The following is a 16,350-nucleotide window of genomic DNA, read 5'->3' on the forward strand; positions in this document are numbered from 1 at the left end:
GTTTTATTGTAGCCCTAAGACAGCAAATACTTAAGCATGTGCAAATTTTAGTGTTAAAGTGAAGTATGTGTGTGCCTTAGTATTTCTGTGTAAGTATCAAAGGGCTCATATATACTTGTAATTTATACCTCACTTAGATCACACAAAGAAGAATTACATCAGAGAAAAATAAATTCTTCAATAACTGTGTTCACCAAGTCCTCCAGCTCCATATGAAGTACCAGTAAACAAGTGTGGTGTTTGTGTCAGCATGTTTGGTCTTAAGAGAAAAAAAGGATAAGGATAGCAGGCTAAATGTGCAGGGGAATTTGCTTATAACTCTGCAATTTGAATGTTTTTACCCGAATGTTTAGTTATGTCGTACATTACATATGAATATAAATGTAAGTTTCTTTTTAAAGAAAATTCTTCTTGATTAAAAATAGCTATCTATGAAGCTAAGGGAAGTTGATGAAAATGTCTTTTTACTCGCTATTCATAACATCCAAATCAGTTTTCTTCTTCTTCAACATAAGGATTCAGTGACAGATTTAATCTGAAGTGCATTTTCTCAAGCTAAGGGATAAGCAGTAATAAAAAACAAGACATGATGTAATTCATGGAATTTCAGTACAAGGCATGAAAAGAGTTAGGTACTGCTGCAGTCTATGACACAATGAGTTAAATTTTCTTTGAATTGTTAATATATGTTGCCAAAAGAATGTTTTTTGCTCTAAATAGGTTAGCAGGAAGGTAGTAACTGTAATGCATTCCAAGTTTAAAATGCATTTATTCCATTTAGAGAGATCGATTTCATCCTTCACTAGCAAGTTTGAAATGTTTGAAGGCATTTAAGATAAAATTGTATCTTTTGACATAGAGTATTTTTAGGAGTATTTACTTCTCTTAAAATCATGAAGGCAATGATCATGTAAGATGCCAAATAATTGAAGCCCTTGTTTGTTTTGAACACTGAAACAAGGTAGCTGGAGCACTGAGCTGCTGCAGGCGATCTGTAGCTGGGGATTATCTGCATTACCTCATCCGCCTGTCCTTGGTGGCAGAGTGAGTCAGAGCCCTGCATACCATCAGATGTGATGAAACAAGATGCAACCTTTCTTTAAAAAACCCACCCAAACAGTAACATAAATGCAGCTCGTCAAGATTTACTGTCCTGTTTTTTTATTTTTTGAGTGCCTTAAAGTTTCTTGCAACCTGTGCGTAGATGCAAATGGATCCATGGTGTAATGTGCATCAAGGGAATGCAGCTTTCATAAAAGTACTCTGTCCCTGTTGCCTGTGGGATTTATTTTATATGTAAGATTTAGCTGAATAACAGTGCTTGTGCAGTATCCTTCAGACAAAGCAAAACAAATCACCCCAACTTCCTTACTTCCTATTGCCCTGCTCCCTTCTGGCACTGGAGACTCCAGAGCTCACTGTGATTTCTTTTGGAGTAGGGCTGCTCCTGCTGCCATGGAGGGCAGTCACAGGATGAAGGGAATAGCAAATGTATCTGCAATAAAACCACTGGGGTTCTGCAAGCTTCTGTTTTAGGGTTTGCATTCACTGGAAATGGAATAGGGGGATTTCTGCCAGAGCCTGTGTGGGGACAGGGATGTCAGCATCTCCAGGAGACTGCAGACTGCCACTGCTTGCCAGGATCTTCTCTGAGGTTCAGCATCTGCACAGCACTGAAGTGAACTCAAAGCTTTGGAAGGGCTACAGTCAATGTGGCAGCATTATGATCAGCACTGGGTTTTGAAGTTTTGGTGTGATATCTGTAAATGATAACATGATTTCTTTTCTCCTCCAGCCCTGGTCGCTCTCCAGTTTCCTTTGACAGTGAAATAATAATGATGAATCATGTGTACAAAGAAAGGTTTCCAAAGGTAAAGAAATACTTTTTGAATAATGCATTCAATGAACTTGTGTCCAAGCTCAGAATTAGTTTGTAGCGCTGGTTGGTGAAGGAGTTCAGCTTTTCAAGCAGTGATTGAGAGTTTGAAGCTGCCTCCTCATCTTCACATCTTAATTCTGCAGTAGAAGAAATAGATTTGTATATGTGGAGATTAAGATGGAAAAGGTTGAATTGTTTTTTTTGTTTGTATTTCATATTTGCTAAATTTTGATGTTGTCTATTGGCACGAGAAATTCTCACAAGAGTGAGAAGAAAAGCCATGCCTTGGCTTTTTAAAAAGCAGGATAATGAAACCTGTGGAAGCAAGTTAAAAGACAAAATCTCATTGAAATGAGTGTAAAAGATTGTGTATCCCACAGCTGTCGATATGGCCATTTCTTCCTGTTCCACCACCAGCAAAAATAGATGTTTCTCTGGAGACAGGATATCAGGGCTTATAGTGATAGAAACGCCGCGTGTTTCTTGCTTGGGGCGACGATTTTCAGCTTCCACAGTCTTGTCTGAAAGTTCTGAAAACTGCCTCACATCTTACATCCTTACTTTGGAGACCCAGGGAGGAATACAGCCTCAGGACCAAGATATTTTTTATGGTCATTTACATTTTCAGAAAGCATGTTTTGATTAATTTTTGCTGTTTGCTCATGTGAATATAACTTTTGCCTCTGATGTGCTATCTTGACTCTCAGAAAACACTACTGTATTTTGGAATATTTTTTAAGCCTCATGCCATTTGATATTGCAAATGTTTTTTTAGAACTCTGCTTGTTTATGCTTTAAGGTCTGCCTTAGTAAAATTCAGGAGTAATTTCTCTTTATTCTGCACTTTCAGGCCACGGCACAGATGGAAGAACGGCTGGCCGAGTTTATTGCCTCCAATGCTCCTGAGAACGTGCTGCAATTAGCAGATGGGGTCCTAAGTTTCATTCATCATCAAGTTATTGAACTGGCCAGAGATTGCCTAGATAAATCACGTGAAGGTCTTATTACTTCTCGGTACTTTTATGAGCTGCAGGAAAACTTAGAGAAACTTCTCCAGGATGTAAGTGCCCTCTGGAAAGTAGAATATATTATTTTGATTAAAACTTTAACCAATAAGCCAGAGCTTTCATTTTAGGAGAGACAGTGTGGATTCCAGGGGAGGGGCAGCGGGTGGGGGATGTCAGGAGATCTGAGATGTTCCAATCTCCTGGAAAAGGATCTACTATGGGTGGATTTGAGTAAATCACTTCACCTGTGAACTTTGTTTGTACAGAAATTAAATGTGAATATGAGTAAGTCAAAGGCAGTCTTTACCATTTATGAAAATTGGGTTTATTCAGCTGAATAAAATTACTGAAATCTTTTCTCATAAACTTCAGGACTCTGAATGACTTATTAATTACAGTAGAGCCTTCAAGGAGTGAAAATACCATAGCTATTAGTGTTGCTGTAAATTTTTCACAAAAGATTTTCTTGAGCTGAACGTAATCCAGTTGTGGGCTTTTAATACTTGGATGTGTTTTGTGGCATTCAAATCATATGAAAATACACAAGGGGGCGTAATTTTAATGCAGTCTCAGTATGCTTCAGCTACTCATTAAAAATTGCTCTTTCCCTTCAACATGAAAACAATATTAAATTTCAAACATCTCTTAGAATTTATGCCATAACTGTTGTGAAGAGTCTGTGCTATTGCCAATTGCTGAGTCCAGACCCCTGTTTAGGAATATCTTCTTAATCCTCTGCTTTAATGATACAGTGAGCTGAAAAAACTGATTTTATAAATATTGCATTTTCAGATAGCAAATATCACAGAGACACCTGGAAACAGAACATCTAAAATACTTTTTTTTCTCTTATGATTTCAATTTTATTTTATCTTTATGGATAAGTTTGCCAACTCACTGACATGACTTGCACTAGATTGTGTACCTTTGCCACTCTTTTCAGACATTAGAAAAAGGAAAATGAGTAAAAATACTATATTAATATACATTTGTTGTATTAAAAAGCTTTGTGAAAGCTGCAGGAACTTCCCTTGTATCAGCTAAATTTTTTGGCTGCCCCATTTATGTAAGTGTGACTGTAATTTTTCTGGTATTTGTTATGCTTGAGAGAAAAATGAGTCATGTTTGGATCTGTGGTGTTCTGCTTGGATGGGGAATATAATTTTGACAGACCAAGAGAGGTAGGGAATATGTTTTCAGGGTCTATATGATTGTCTGCCTATTGGATATCAGAAACCACTTGTGGATCCCCCTTCTATCTCCAGAGTCTGGAAGCAGAGTATTTGCACATGTCAGCTGTGAAATAAGGGATCAGGTCTCTTTGGGTGATGGTTTGGAAGCTGGGAAGGTTTCATTAAAAGTGACTTTGTATGCTCAGCAAAATCCTTTATGTTTCAGGGGCACAGGGGGACTACACTGTGTTTTACTGCTTTTGGTAGCAGACCCTTGGAGCCTGAAATTCTCCCTGTCCCTGACTTTCCTCCTGTGTGTGGACAGTGATTTCTTACACCATAAGAAACTGAGAGAGCCATAAATTAGGGCTGGACACTTCCAGTCTGCATTTTCAGTCCTGTCTTCTGGCCTGAAGAGGTTAATCAGGGTCTCAGAGAAGGTGTGGGTCAGATAAATCAGCTTTTCCTTTTCTCCCCTTTCCCTCAGAACAAATCCTCAAAATACACTTCTTAAATGTCCCTTCCCCCTTGATCCTACAGGCATTATCCTGCTGCTCTGAAATTCTGGGAAAGGTGTCATTGGACTGTGATTAGAGGAGATGCAATGGCCATCCCTGAGCCTGCTCAGGAATTGACATTTGGGGCTTTCTTTGCCTCTTCCTCCTTAACATCTTCTGTGAAGTGATAGTGAGAGAGGGGTCTGCTCTTGAGTGTGATTGATTTACTCTGGGAAGTAAGGTGGGCTAGAGGTGATTAAAGCAAAGTTTAGAGAGGCAGAACAGGCTGGGAAGAAGAGAACAAAGACATTAAAGACATTTCAGGAAAGCCAAAGGCTTCATTCCACATCTTTCTCATTTGTTTGTTTTTTTTTTTTCCTGTCCTGTTCCTTAGCTTATAATCTTTTAGATTTTAATATTTAAGAACTACTTGTTTCCTCTGCTTGCCTAGTCTGTGCTTTGCACTTCAGACTGCATTCTGCAAGGAAATAATTGGAACATTTTAGTCAAAATATATAGAAATTGGTAATATTACTTCCTTTGGAGGACTCACCTGAAGCACAGGACATTTTGAAGTCAAGTTTAAACTATTCCAAACTTGATGGCAGGATCTTAACCTTTGTTTAGGTTGTAAAGTATCATAAATAATAGGTACATAAATAGTACCAATTAGAAGGTAATTCAAAGAGCTGTTCAACTTGGGAGTTGTATGGTCTGTGTAGGAGGCTATGGAGTTTTATGGCATATTTTTATAACATACTGAAATATTGGAAAGATGCTTTATTGGTGAATAATGAGGCCAGCAAGTGGCAGAAATATCCACAGATTTTCTTACAATTTTACTGTGAAAGAATGGATTCTCTCTCTTAAAAATTCTTTTTAAGGTATTGATTTTAATACCTGCTAACAAACTAAACTTGCACAGCATTTCAAACTATAAAATGGAAACTTGATTTAATATATTGTAGTTTGAGTAAAAATGTAAAACAGACTGTTTGGGTATGCAAATAATGAGCTGTTTAAATGCACCAAACCAGAAAGCTTTTGGAAGATTTTTAGATCCTGGCTTTTGTAATAACATGCCAACAGATCTCATTAGCTATGGCAAATGAGATCTTTTCCCTTGTTTGGAGCATGAAATACTGTCTTTTAGCCAGAAGAACTTATCACATCATTGAAATAATCATGAGGTAAAAATGAATTTAAGAGATTTTCTTCATTTTGGAAAACATGAACTTGAATGCTACACTCCACATCAAAGTAGAAATACAAAAAAAGAAGATAAAGCACTGCTATAAAAAAGAACATGTGACATTCAGTTCTTTACCTGTTACCATGGGTTAGAATCTCAGGTTACTGAGGAACAAAAGGTTATAGGCAGTTATTCCTTGGCTGAATCACTGAGGTAGAAGTAGCCAGTTGGGCAAGAGGGTGAAGGATTACAGGTGTTTCTGTGAACAAAAGGAGTAGGGGAGGGTATGAGCATTCTACAGCAGTGACTGATGCTGCATATTGGCAAATGGATATTCCGGCTGGGGTTGCTTTCTTAGTAGGAGCCTGAATGTAAATTCATCAGTCCTTGGCTTTGCAGGTCTATTGTTTTGGTTTCCATCAGTATATTAGCTCAATTACAGCGTTGTGACTTGCATATCCCAGTTATTGGTCCTGCTGAAGCCCAGGGGAGGACAGTGATTTTAATTTCATGCCCCAGCAGCCACAGTTAGTGACGGATGGGTCTTTCAGAGGAGGGAATCGGTTTGTAAATTACCCATCGCTGCCTCCTGTGCACGTGTCACCAGCAGCGTGTGCAGGAATGGCATCAGCCCCTGCCCAAAGCCCGCCTGGGGACCGCAGGGAGCCCTGAGATGCCACCAGCAGCGCGGTGTGTGGTGCTGGGGCCGCGCTGCTGAGGTGGCACAGCTGGCACCGGGCTCATGGGAGCAGCAGGTGGTGCTTGGCTGGACACACCTCCTGCTCCTGGGCTCTGTCCGTGGCACACTGGGGACGAGGAGTCCGTAGGGATGTCCGGGCTGTGCTGTGGGAGCAGCAGAGAAGAGGAGGCAGTTTCACTGCGGATCTTGGAAGAGCAGCGCTGTGCAGAGATGATGGCTGAGTGGCTGTTACAAGTTGTGTTTGGTTTTTGTAAATGCTTTTTTTCTTTCTCCTTTTGCTTTTCTGTATCATTTGGCAGTCATGGTCTAGCTTTTCATTTTCAAAACAGACACCTGATTAAACTAGCTGCATTTTTAAATTGTTTTGCCTGGATTGTCAGAGATGAGAAAAGGAGAAAACAAAAGGACTTGATTTAAAAGACTAAGTTCTCTTTAACAGTACAAATGGGTGCAAAATGATGAATTATATTTATTATATTATATTTTTTGCATAATATAACCTATGTGGGGGGGGAGGAAAGAACTTTCCAATTGCATGGCTCAAGTTTAAAATATTACAAAGTTGTTGATGTTTTATCTATTCATTTCAGTGTAGCTGACCTCTGGTGATCTGGAATGGCTTTTAAAATATGAAAGCATTAATTTCTTTCTAAAATTTATATTGTAACTTGTAAGTTTGCATAATGCATTACAGAACACAAGGTGACTTTATCATTTTTGTTGTGATTATTTTCTATTTTATAATTTAAAAATTCTTTTAATTAGGAAAAGAAATCACAACTTATTTCAATATTTTTAAAATAATCTTTTTAAGGCTCCATAGCCAGGAAGGACCTCTATTGTTGTTTTTAGATAAGGAATTAGCAGGTACATCAATCTCTTCAAGGTTAAAATTCTAGCCAGTGCTTACCAGTGCAGAAGGACACAATCAACATTTCTATTCTGACTGGTGTCGAAATGAAAAATAATGAACCTCTTAATATTTTTTCTTTGGCAGCAAAGTATCAGAGATATGTTATATAAGATGCTGCTTTTGTATTTCTAGTTCTGAGTTTCTGCTCCCTGTGTTTGTATTGCTCTTTTAGGTGGTCACCAGTGTGATTTGACTTCTCAGACATATAAAACATATAAATATGTCTTCTTCTTAGGTGATTATAATGAACAACATTAAATGAACCTTTTAGTTTATTGCTACTTGCACTGTTGTTGATAAAATATCACTCCTATAAGTAACTGGCTCATTGCCAGCAGAGGCTCATTTATTAAGTTCTGGACTCTATATTTGTGGCTGTGTTAAAGCACAATTTTTAGACCTTGGGGAAAAATAGCTGTACTTTGTTTAAGGGTTTTTGCATTGCCATTTTTTTTTATCACTCTGCAATGAAATACTATTATATTTCTGCTCCAGAACTCATCATGCAGCCATTGTGTGCTTCATCAAGAGAAGGGTAATTTCTGAGGGTTTTTTTGTGTTGCCTTTTTTTTTTTTTAATTGTTATTGTTTTGGTGTGTTTGGTTGTAAAAAGACATCCCATCACACAAATACACACATACATCTTGAAACTAAGACTTCAGTTTATTCTGAAAACTGGTGAAGTAACAGACAGGACTAAATCCTCTGAATTAAGTTTTTATATGCTCTTTTCTTTGCTTGGACCTACATAACATACATTGCAATGATGGAGTTACTCAACAGGATTGATAGAACTGAATAAGGAGAAACTGAGATTGAGTTTTTCTTGATGATGAAGAGAAATTCTAGTTCAAATTCTAGCTGAAAGTAAAGCTCAGAAATATGTCTGTTAGTGATTACCTAGATGTCAGTGTTGTGTGGAAAGTAAAATTGAAAAAATCAATATTCCTCTGCTCATTTTAAAAAATAAACTGAGCCCACATTGTATCTGTTATAACTGATAGGTGATATAATACAAATAGAGCCTTTGAAATATCTCTTGCATGATAATGTGAGTCAGATGTGATGGAAAAGCCACGGCAGCCCTGAGCTCAGCCTGCCCTGAGCCAGCCGTGCTTTTGCTGCTGGGTTGGTCACTGAGCTGGTGATTGCCTTCAGCATGTGAGGCAGAGAAATTCAGAGTTCAGTGCTGGGCCCTGACGTGCTGTGTGCTCCCCACAGGCCCACGAGCGATCCGAGAGCTCCGAGGTTGCCTTCGTCACGCAGCTGGTGAAGAAGCTGATGATCATCATCGCCCGGCCAGCGCGGCTGCTCGAGTGCCTGGTGAGTGTGGGCCTGGCAGGCTCTGACAGCGCTGGGCACTTGAGGAGATGAGGGACACAAAGCCTGCAAAAGAGACCTTTACATGCTCATTAAACACTGATGAAAAATAAATTGATAGTTAAAAAGAAAAAGAAGTGCTAAGTGGCTTCTGCATTAATATAGAAGTAGTTCTGCAATGGACCGTCAGCTGCATCAGCAGCTAAATTGTGTTTTAGTACAAAGTTTATGGCTGAGGGGCCAGATGTAGCTGTCAACATCATTCCATGCTACTTGATGCCACTGGATGTTCCTCATGTTGTTAATAGCTGCTGTAAGGAGCCTGTAAATGTCTGTATGGGGTGTGTCCAGTGTCCAGGGTGCTGTGCTAAGGCAGAGCTGTCACTAAATAAGAAGTTCCATGACATAAATGATGATAGGGCTCTGGGACTCAAACCCTTCCTGTAGACCCAGCAATTGGTGAAACCTGGTGTCAGGTTTTCCAGCTGTGAACACACAGTGGGATACCCCCGTGTGAGAGCCAAGGAGATTTGGAAGCCTGGGTTTGAAATCCAGTTTGGTGCTATTGGAATACAAACAAAAGCAAGTTTCACTCCTTTCTAACAGGAAATATGTCTGTTTTTTAATTTGGCTAATAATAATGCATTTTTTTTAGTTTAGTGCTAGAAAATTCCAAAATTGGCCTCTGTCCCAAAGTTCTGCAACTACAAAAATATTTTCTTGTTTTGGTGGAGAAGCAGCTTGAAAACCTGTATTCTCACTGTCGTGCCATAGCAACAGGGTTAATATAAACATTCAGTATATATAGAAAGAGGTATAGACAATTGGAAGGGCTCAATTCAGTGACTGTATTTCAAAAGGATGTTGAAAAATTAATGAGAATGTAGGGAAGTCACCAAAAGTTGTGGGGTGTCACAAATCTACAATGGAAATTTAGGTAATGACCTGTGCTCCTGGTGTGTCGGAGCATACTCATGGTGGTTCTTTCTGGATATAAAAGTGACAGAGATGCTACAGATGTTTGAGACATCAGAGAAGCTGGAAGGATTAGGGATCTGTGGCTGGCTAAAAAACCACAGTTAACATGTGGGTTATGTTGTGGTCAGTGTGTCCATGGGTGAATTTTATCCCTGGAGTCACTGAAAGATGAATGACTTTTGTGGAGCTTTCTTTGACAAAATGGTCCAGTCTTTGAGACCAGTTTTTGGAAACACCTGCAAAAGTTCTGAGAACCAGTGGACTTTGGAGGGTTCCTTATTCCTCCTCCACAGCTGTCAGATGGATCACTTTGCTGGGAATCCTGCAGTGCAAGGAAGGCCAAGGAAGGCCACTCTCACTGAGGAAGTTGGCTGCACAACCAGCAGGACAGATACCTTCACTTACTGATTCCAGAAATCTCTGCCAGACTGCACTGAAAATCCTGGCCACAACTCCATTCAAACTGGGAATTCCTTGGTTTTAAGACCATATTTGTGATTTAGATGAGTTTTTGTAACTCCCACCTATCTTCTTCCAGCACTTCTTCAAAATTTATTTTGGCAGTGAAGGCAATGGAGAAAGGAGATAAATTTATACTCAGTGTGTTTGTATTTGCTGCTTTCACCATTGTCATTTTTGCTTGTGTACACTCATCATGTAGGAAAACCTGGGACCTCAGAAAGCCTTGGGAACCCATGTCTGTACCTGCTGAGTTCCAAACTCAAGGCAGCTCTTAGTTACAAGTCAAGAGGTCTCCAGGTCCTTCTATGTCTTCTCCACCTGATGTTCTGCAAAATGAGTGGGAGCAGGTGGAAGCAGTGAAGTCATTGAGATTTGAGTAATGAATTCCCAAGTATGTAGTGACAACCTTGACAATCAAGTGGCCAGACTCCAAAGTATAGAAATAGTATCTGGATCTGTGGGCTAGTCTTACCTGTTTTTTTCAACCTGCATTGCCTTTCTGGCAATTTTTTCTCCAAATATTTATTTTAATCTGGTGACATGAAGAACTAAATACTAATGTTCCTTTTGTCTCATAAAACAAGACATATAGTAATGAATAGTCAACTGTTTAAATAGTTTTTGAGAACTAATTTTCATTTTTATCTTTAACATACTTTTTTTGTCATTCAGTCTTTGGCTTCAGTTATATGTGAATTTATAAAAAGTTTTTCTACTATTTAGTATTAAGGTTAACTTTAGTAACTCAGCTCATTCTTCTTTTTTCCTTGTAAATTAAGTAAATGACCACACAGACAGTTCTTGTGATGATTGTGATTGTTTTAATGCAGTCAAAAACGTTTAAGTATTCCAAAGTTCAGCTATTTGCTTTCTGTTTTTGCAACACCTGTTGGACTATGAAATGTTTATTGGCAGACAATCTCTGAGACTTCGAGAATATGATAGTGTGGTTTGTGCATCTCTGAAACCATCTTTGGGGAAAAGTATCTAATTTTTTTGTTGTTATTTATTTTTCCATAGCACCCACCTCCCCTTAGTAGGGTTCATTCACCCGTATTCAAATGATTAAACCTACCATAAAGAAGTCAGAACTGGGATCTATATAGTTCCTTAATGTTTTGTATGTTAGGGTTTTTTGTCACCAAATTGATTTTTCCCTCTCTTTTACTGACCAATGAATGACCTGCAGTTATACCTGGAGAAGTCCTTCCCTGGCTCCACCATCCCTCTCCCTGCATTCTGGTGACCATCTCTCTCTGTGTCCTCTCTGGTCTGGCTCCTGCTCTCTGCCACTCCTGGGACTGTTGATTAATCCTTTTCCAGAGGAGTTGGGAAGGAACTTTGTTTCTCACATTGTTACTGGCTTTGATGACAGCATCTGTCCAAGCAGCATTGCTTGGAGCAGTCATAGAAAAGTGCATCTGTTCTCTGTTCAGGTCTCTTCACATCATTACAAGCTCTAATTTCCTTTTCTTGTTTGCAGTTCAGTGCTCTTTTTCTCTCATGTTGCTGACCACACAGCAGTTCTTTACTGATGCCCTCACTGTTATCTGTGCATGCTCAGCTGTTTGCTGAAACTCTTCCCCTTTCACCCTCCCAATTCACTGGAGAATTTTTGAAGAGTGTTGGTGAAGCTGCTCATTGCTGGTGAATTATGAGGTTTGTAGTGGGGAGAGCTAAAGTTAACTGGTAAACTTGTTCCTAAGCAGAGTGCTCCTGCTGCCCAAAGCTTGTTTTTTTGTTTCCTGCTGTATCTCTTAGTCCAGTGCACCTTCTATAACCTTTTCTGGCCTGAGAGATCACATGCATCATGACTGAGTTGCTGAAGTGATCCTGTACTGTAGAGTACAAGAAACAGGGCAGCAGTACTTCTTATGAAGAAAGTTGTTTTATTGATAATTTTATTAGCAATTGCTGAGGTTAGGACAGTGGCAGGATTGGGTGGGCATATGGCTTGATCAGAAGTGACAACTGACAGCAGCAAAGGCTTATCTTGGTTTAACTCACCTGTCAGATGGAGGTGGCAGAAGGTGGTGCCTCAGTTCTCATCACAGACCTTTCCCTGGCACATCTCAATGTGACAAAGCTGGTGTCCACACTTATCACTTAAGTTAACAGGACCTTTTGAAAGTTTGGGTTTGGTTTGTAGAAAGTCCCTATAGTCCTTGTTCTGTTTTGATTTGCAGATCTAAACCTGTGGACACCCCGTGGGATGTAACTTTGTGTTGGTTTTGCAGAGCAGAGTGGGAAGCATTGCCTTGCTTGTTGTAACTGGAAATGTTCTGCATCACTGCTGAGCCCAGAATTACCTTTGGATGTTTCTGAGGATTCCCCTCTAAGGGGGAGAAACCTTTCATAGCTGTAAAGCTGTGTCATTTACCTCTCTCTGTGTCTCTCACTGCTTTGCTGTAGGAGTTTGATCCTGAGGAGTTCTACCATCTGTTGGAAGCTGCAGAAGGCCATGCCAAGGAAGGGCAAGGAATTAAATGCGACATTCCTCGTTACATTATCAGCCAGCTGGGGCTCACCAGGGATCCCCTGGAGGGTGAGAACTCCTCTTATGTACTTTCCAAACTGTTGAAAGGATAGTCAGATCTCCTGGTCACTACATAGCTGAAGGATGCTTTTGTTTTATTGATTGAATTTCTAGGCCATTTTTCCTTATTTTTCTGTTTGCTGTCAAATTCTAGACTGTCCTTTTCAGCCACTTGTCTCAAAGGAATGTTGCTGGGGTAAGGATGGCACATCAATAGTGACAGTTCTTTACTTATGATGTTAATAATGTGTCCCTGTGTCATAGCTGAAACAATGTTAGAAAATGGATTTAGGATTTAACTGTTTTCTCTGTGCTGTTGGACAGTAAAATAAATTTACCTGTTATTTTTCTGATCTGCCTGGCCTGCTAGTGGCCTGGTTGGAAAGTATTTTGCCATCCCGCTTGATTGTCCTCCCTGGGAAAAGTGTATTTTTTGTGGTTTTCCATGAGATTACCACAATGAGTATGAATTTTTAGCTGGAGGTGAGATTGAAGTTTTACATCTTGTGTAGCAACCAAGCCAAAGAGAGCAATGTAAGGACAGAAACAGCTTTTCTGCAAGGTGCCAGAATTGCATATGGTAAACTTAATATAGACATACATTGGCCCAGAAGATTGTAACTTTAGAATTAGTGAGTTAATATTTCTGCCTGGCACTTTGCTGGCTGAAATGACAAGTTTTCTGAGCATGCACAGCTTGTTCAGCAACAATAGAAAGTGTGACAGAGACTGGAGGTTACTGCAGAGTATTTCAGTGATTGAACTATGCTTCTTGGTACCTCAGGAGAGCATAATTTTAACATAAATTAGTAGTCTGGCTGGGACTAGTTTAACTTCTCTGGTGTTTACTGGAATGACAGTGACAGGTTGACTTCAAGTGAAGAGCTCTTCGGGAAAATTTCTACCAAAGATTGCTAAATGCAATTTAATAGCATTTGTTGAAATCTGACATTAAAGGGAAATTTCCTTTGATCCCTGTCATGGGAGAGAACCTTTCCGTTGCTAATTCCCCTTACTAAAGTCAAATTTTCTTTGGAAATGTGGGGAGATGTCAAGGTGCCTTATTTCCTTTCTGTAAGGAGGGCACCCAGAAATGTCAGTGATGTCTGTTCAGAGCCTCGTAGCCAAGGTAGGATTTGGGCTTGCAGAATTTACAGCACCTCCTGCAACAGCTGAGTAGCCCAAACTGACTTTCCCCAGTTTGCTGCTGCTCAGTGTTTTGCAGAATCAGCCACATCACGTGGAGGGCAGCTGTTTGAAATGTGATGCTTTTTCTTCTTGGAGCACAGAGGTGCCACCAAGCTACATGCAGGCATATATGTGTGTAATAGGTTTTAATATTAACTAGACAGCACTTTCCTCAAACATGCATTTATTGCTTTTACTTATTATAGAAACTATCTAGAGTAAGTCAGGCTGAAATTAGAACAATTAATTATATTCATCTTTATATATTATACTGCCTGCAGCATACAAGATGTTAAAGGTTATCACTGTATAATTAGGGTGACTTTTTACAGAGGGAGAAAATGTCCTTCGTCATCTACAAGCACCTCTTAAAATCCTGTTTTTCCTGCATAAACAAAGAGAATAGTGTTTGATTGAGATCATTAGGAGTAATCTTTCCTCTTTCTTTTCAGAAATGGCCCAGTTGAATAGCTATGACAGCCCAGACACTCCCGAGACAGATGATTCAGTCGAGGTAAAGCAGTAATACACTCACTCTGTCTAGCACTTTTTTTTCTCTCAAAAGAAGTAGTCTACAGTAAAGAATTAATTATAAGGCAGAGTAATTGTAATTTAAAAAAAAAAAAGTGCAGACATTTAAAAGCTCATATTAAAACTAGAGTACATGCTCATAAAAATGTGAAAATCTTTTTACGGTGGTGGTAAAATGCTTAAAATATGCAAATAGGCATTATTACCAAGTTTTGTGGATTTTTTTTAATTTTTGGAGTTAAAAATGAAAATCATCTGGAGGAATTTTTTATATTCTTTATATTTTACATTTGTAAAATGTGATGAGTATTGAAAAGAGTTGACTTTAGTAAAACCACTGGAAAACTTTAATTATGTAACTGGCTAGGTTTCAAAGATCCTTATTTTATTGCTTTTTAAAAAAATGTAATATTAAGGAAAGGCCTGAATCTTCCAGTCCACTGACTTTTTGTGCTAATAATTTGTGGAGGGAATCTGCAAACACCCTATGGATACAGACAGCTGTCCTAAAGCTGAGGACTCCAGAAATTCAGAAATGGATTGAGTTTGAGTTAATGAGTGCTAAAGGAGAAAAAGACAAAAATAACCCCATATAGATTTAAGTCATTCATGCTCCTGATTTCCATTTTCTTGTTGTCTTTCCCCAGAGCCGTGGGGCCTCCGTCCAGTCGAAGAAAACTCCGTCTGAAGAAGAGTTTGAAACTATTAAATTGATCAGTAATGGTGCTTATGGGTAAGACTTTTAGACTTTGAATTAGAGGAAAATGCTATTATTGTCCTACCCAGCAAAGGGCTGTAGCAAGGTTTGGCAAATGTCTGGGTTTTGTGGGGTCCAAAGCATAAAGTAATTTCACTTCGGTCTTAGGTTCCAAAGTTGTTGTATCTTCTGCATTCTTCTGGGAGATGCCATTTCTTTCATTTATTCAAATTATATATGTAACATATGTGGCTGTTTGTGAGCACTTGAAATGCTTAAAGAAGTGATAGAATTACACTGGGGTAAATCTACTGTGAGGAGTAATACATGAGAAAGGCTATTAGATTTTATTATCCAGTGAAGAATCAAGTATGAATTCAGTCAGTTACAATTTTAACCACACACACAAACCTATCCAGAATTTTAAAAGGCAGTTCCTGACTCTTTACAGTTCATAAATCCTTACCAGTGAGGTCATTAGGCTGTTACTGAAAGGCAGTGATACTCAGTAGGTCATAACAACAAAACCTGAGCATGTGCTTGAGTGTTTTGTGGAAGTGGGTGCTTAGTTAACAACAAATCACTTTTAAAAAATTATATGTGGAAAAAGTGTAAGCATGGGTTTTTAGTGAGTGAAGACACAATGGAGCATGTTAAAGAGTCATTATGAGACAAAAAGATTTTAAATCTCTTCAGTCACATTTCTGCACAAGCCCCATGTAACTTTGTAAAAAGGGGAGAGAGAAGGGGTAGTTTTGCTGTTAGTCACATGTCTTTATCCTGGGTTTATTTTATAGTCAGTGGCTAGTGAGACACAATACCATGTTAAATGTAATGTACTCCAGAGAAAATTAAACAAGTACTGATTCAATAAGGCAGGCAGACTGGATGAAAATTTTATTTGCAAACTGTATTATTAATGTAAAGGAATCTAATGATCTGCAAATGATAGAAGTGTAAGAGATACTTTACTGAAGGAAATCCCTGGTGACAGCACTGCATCAAATTAATTTTATGGAGCTTGGAAAGAACTCCTGCTGATTCCATAGATTTTGCACAATTTTTTAAGCAAAGTGGTCACTGTAGTGTTGAAAAATGCATGCTGCTCTGCAATGGTGCTTATGGAAATTTGGTGTTTGAGATATCTCCTTGTTTGTCACATCAGCAAAACTGCTGTTTTATTCTGCAGGGCAGAGTAGCTTTGGGAAGGGAGCATCATGGGGCTCCTTCTTTTCTAGGGAAGCTTGTCACTGAAACAGGATTTTCTGGAGCCATAGA

The 16,350-nt window shown here is 39.0% G+C and overlaps 1 protein-coding gene across 5 annotated transcripts in view; it reads left to right on the plus strand.

The window, feature by feature from the left end:
• The window catches only part of MAST2 (microtubule associated serine/threonine kinase 2), a 186,454-nt gene that overhangs the window by 143,270 nt on the left and 26,834 nt on the right, over positions 1-16,350 (plus strand). For all 5 annotated transcript variants that reach the window (XM_054285560.1, XM_054285562.1, XM_054285561.1 and 2 more), the window contains 6 exons: positions 1,796-1,871; positions 2,730-2,939; positions 8,582-8,683; positions 12,533-12,665; positions 14,297-14,358; positions 15,023-15,108. In XM_054285560.1, coding sequence (XP_054141535.1) covers positions 1,796-1,871; positions 2,730-2,939; positions 8,582-8,683; positions 12,533-12,665; positions 14,297-14,358; positions 15,023-15,108 — 669 coding nt within the window. The remainder of the gene's footprint in view (positions 1-1,795; positions 1,872-2,729; positions 2,940-8,581; positions 8,684-12,532; positions 12,666-14,296; positions 14,359-15,022; positions 15,109-16,350) is intronic.

This window comes from Melozone crissalis, unplaced genomic scaffold (assembly GCF_028551555.1).
Source record: "Melozone crissalis strain CALT ecotype California unplaced genomic scaffold, PUWL_Pcris_2 ptg000045l_1, whole genome shotgun sequence".
NCBI lineage: Eukaryota > Metazoa > Chordata > Aves > Passeriformes > Passerellidae > Melozone > Melozone crissalis.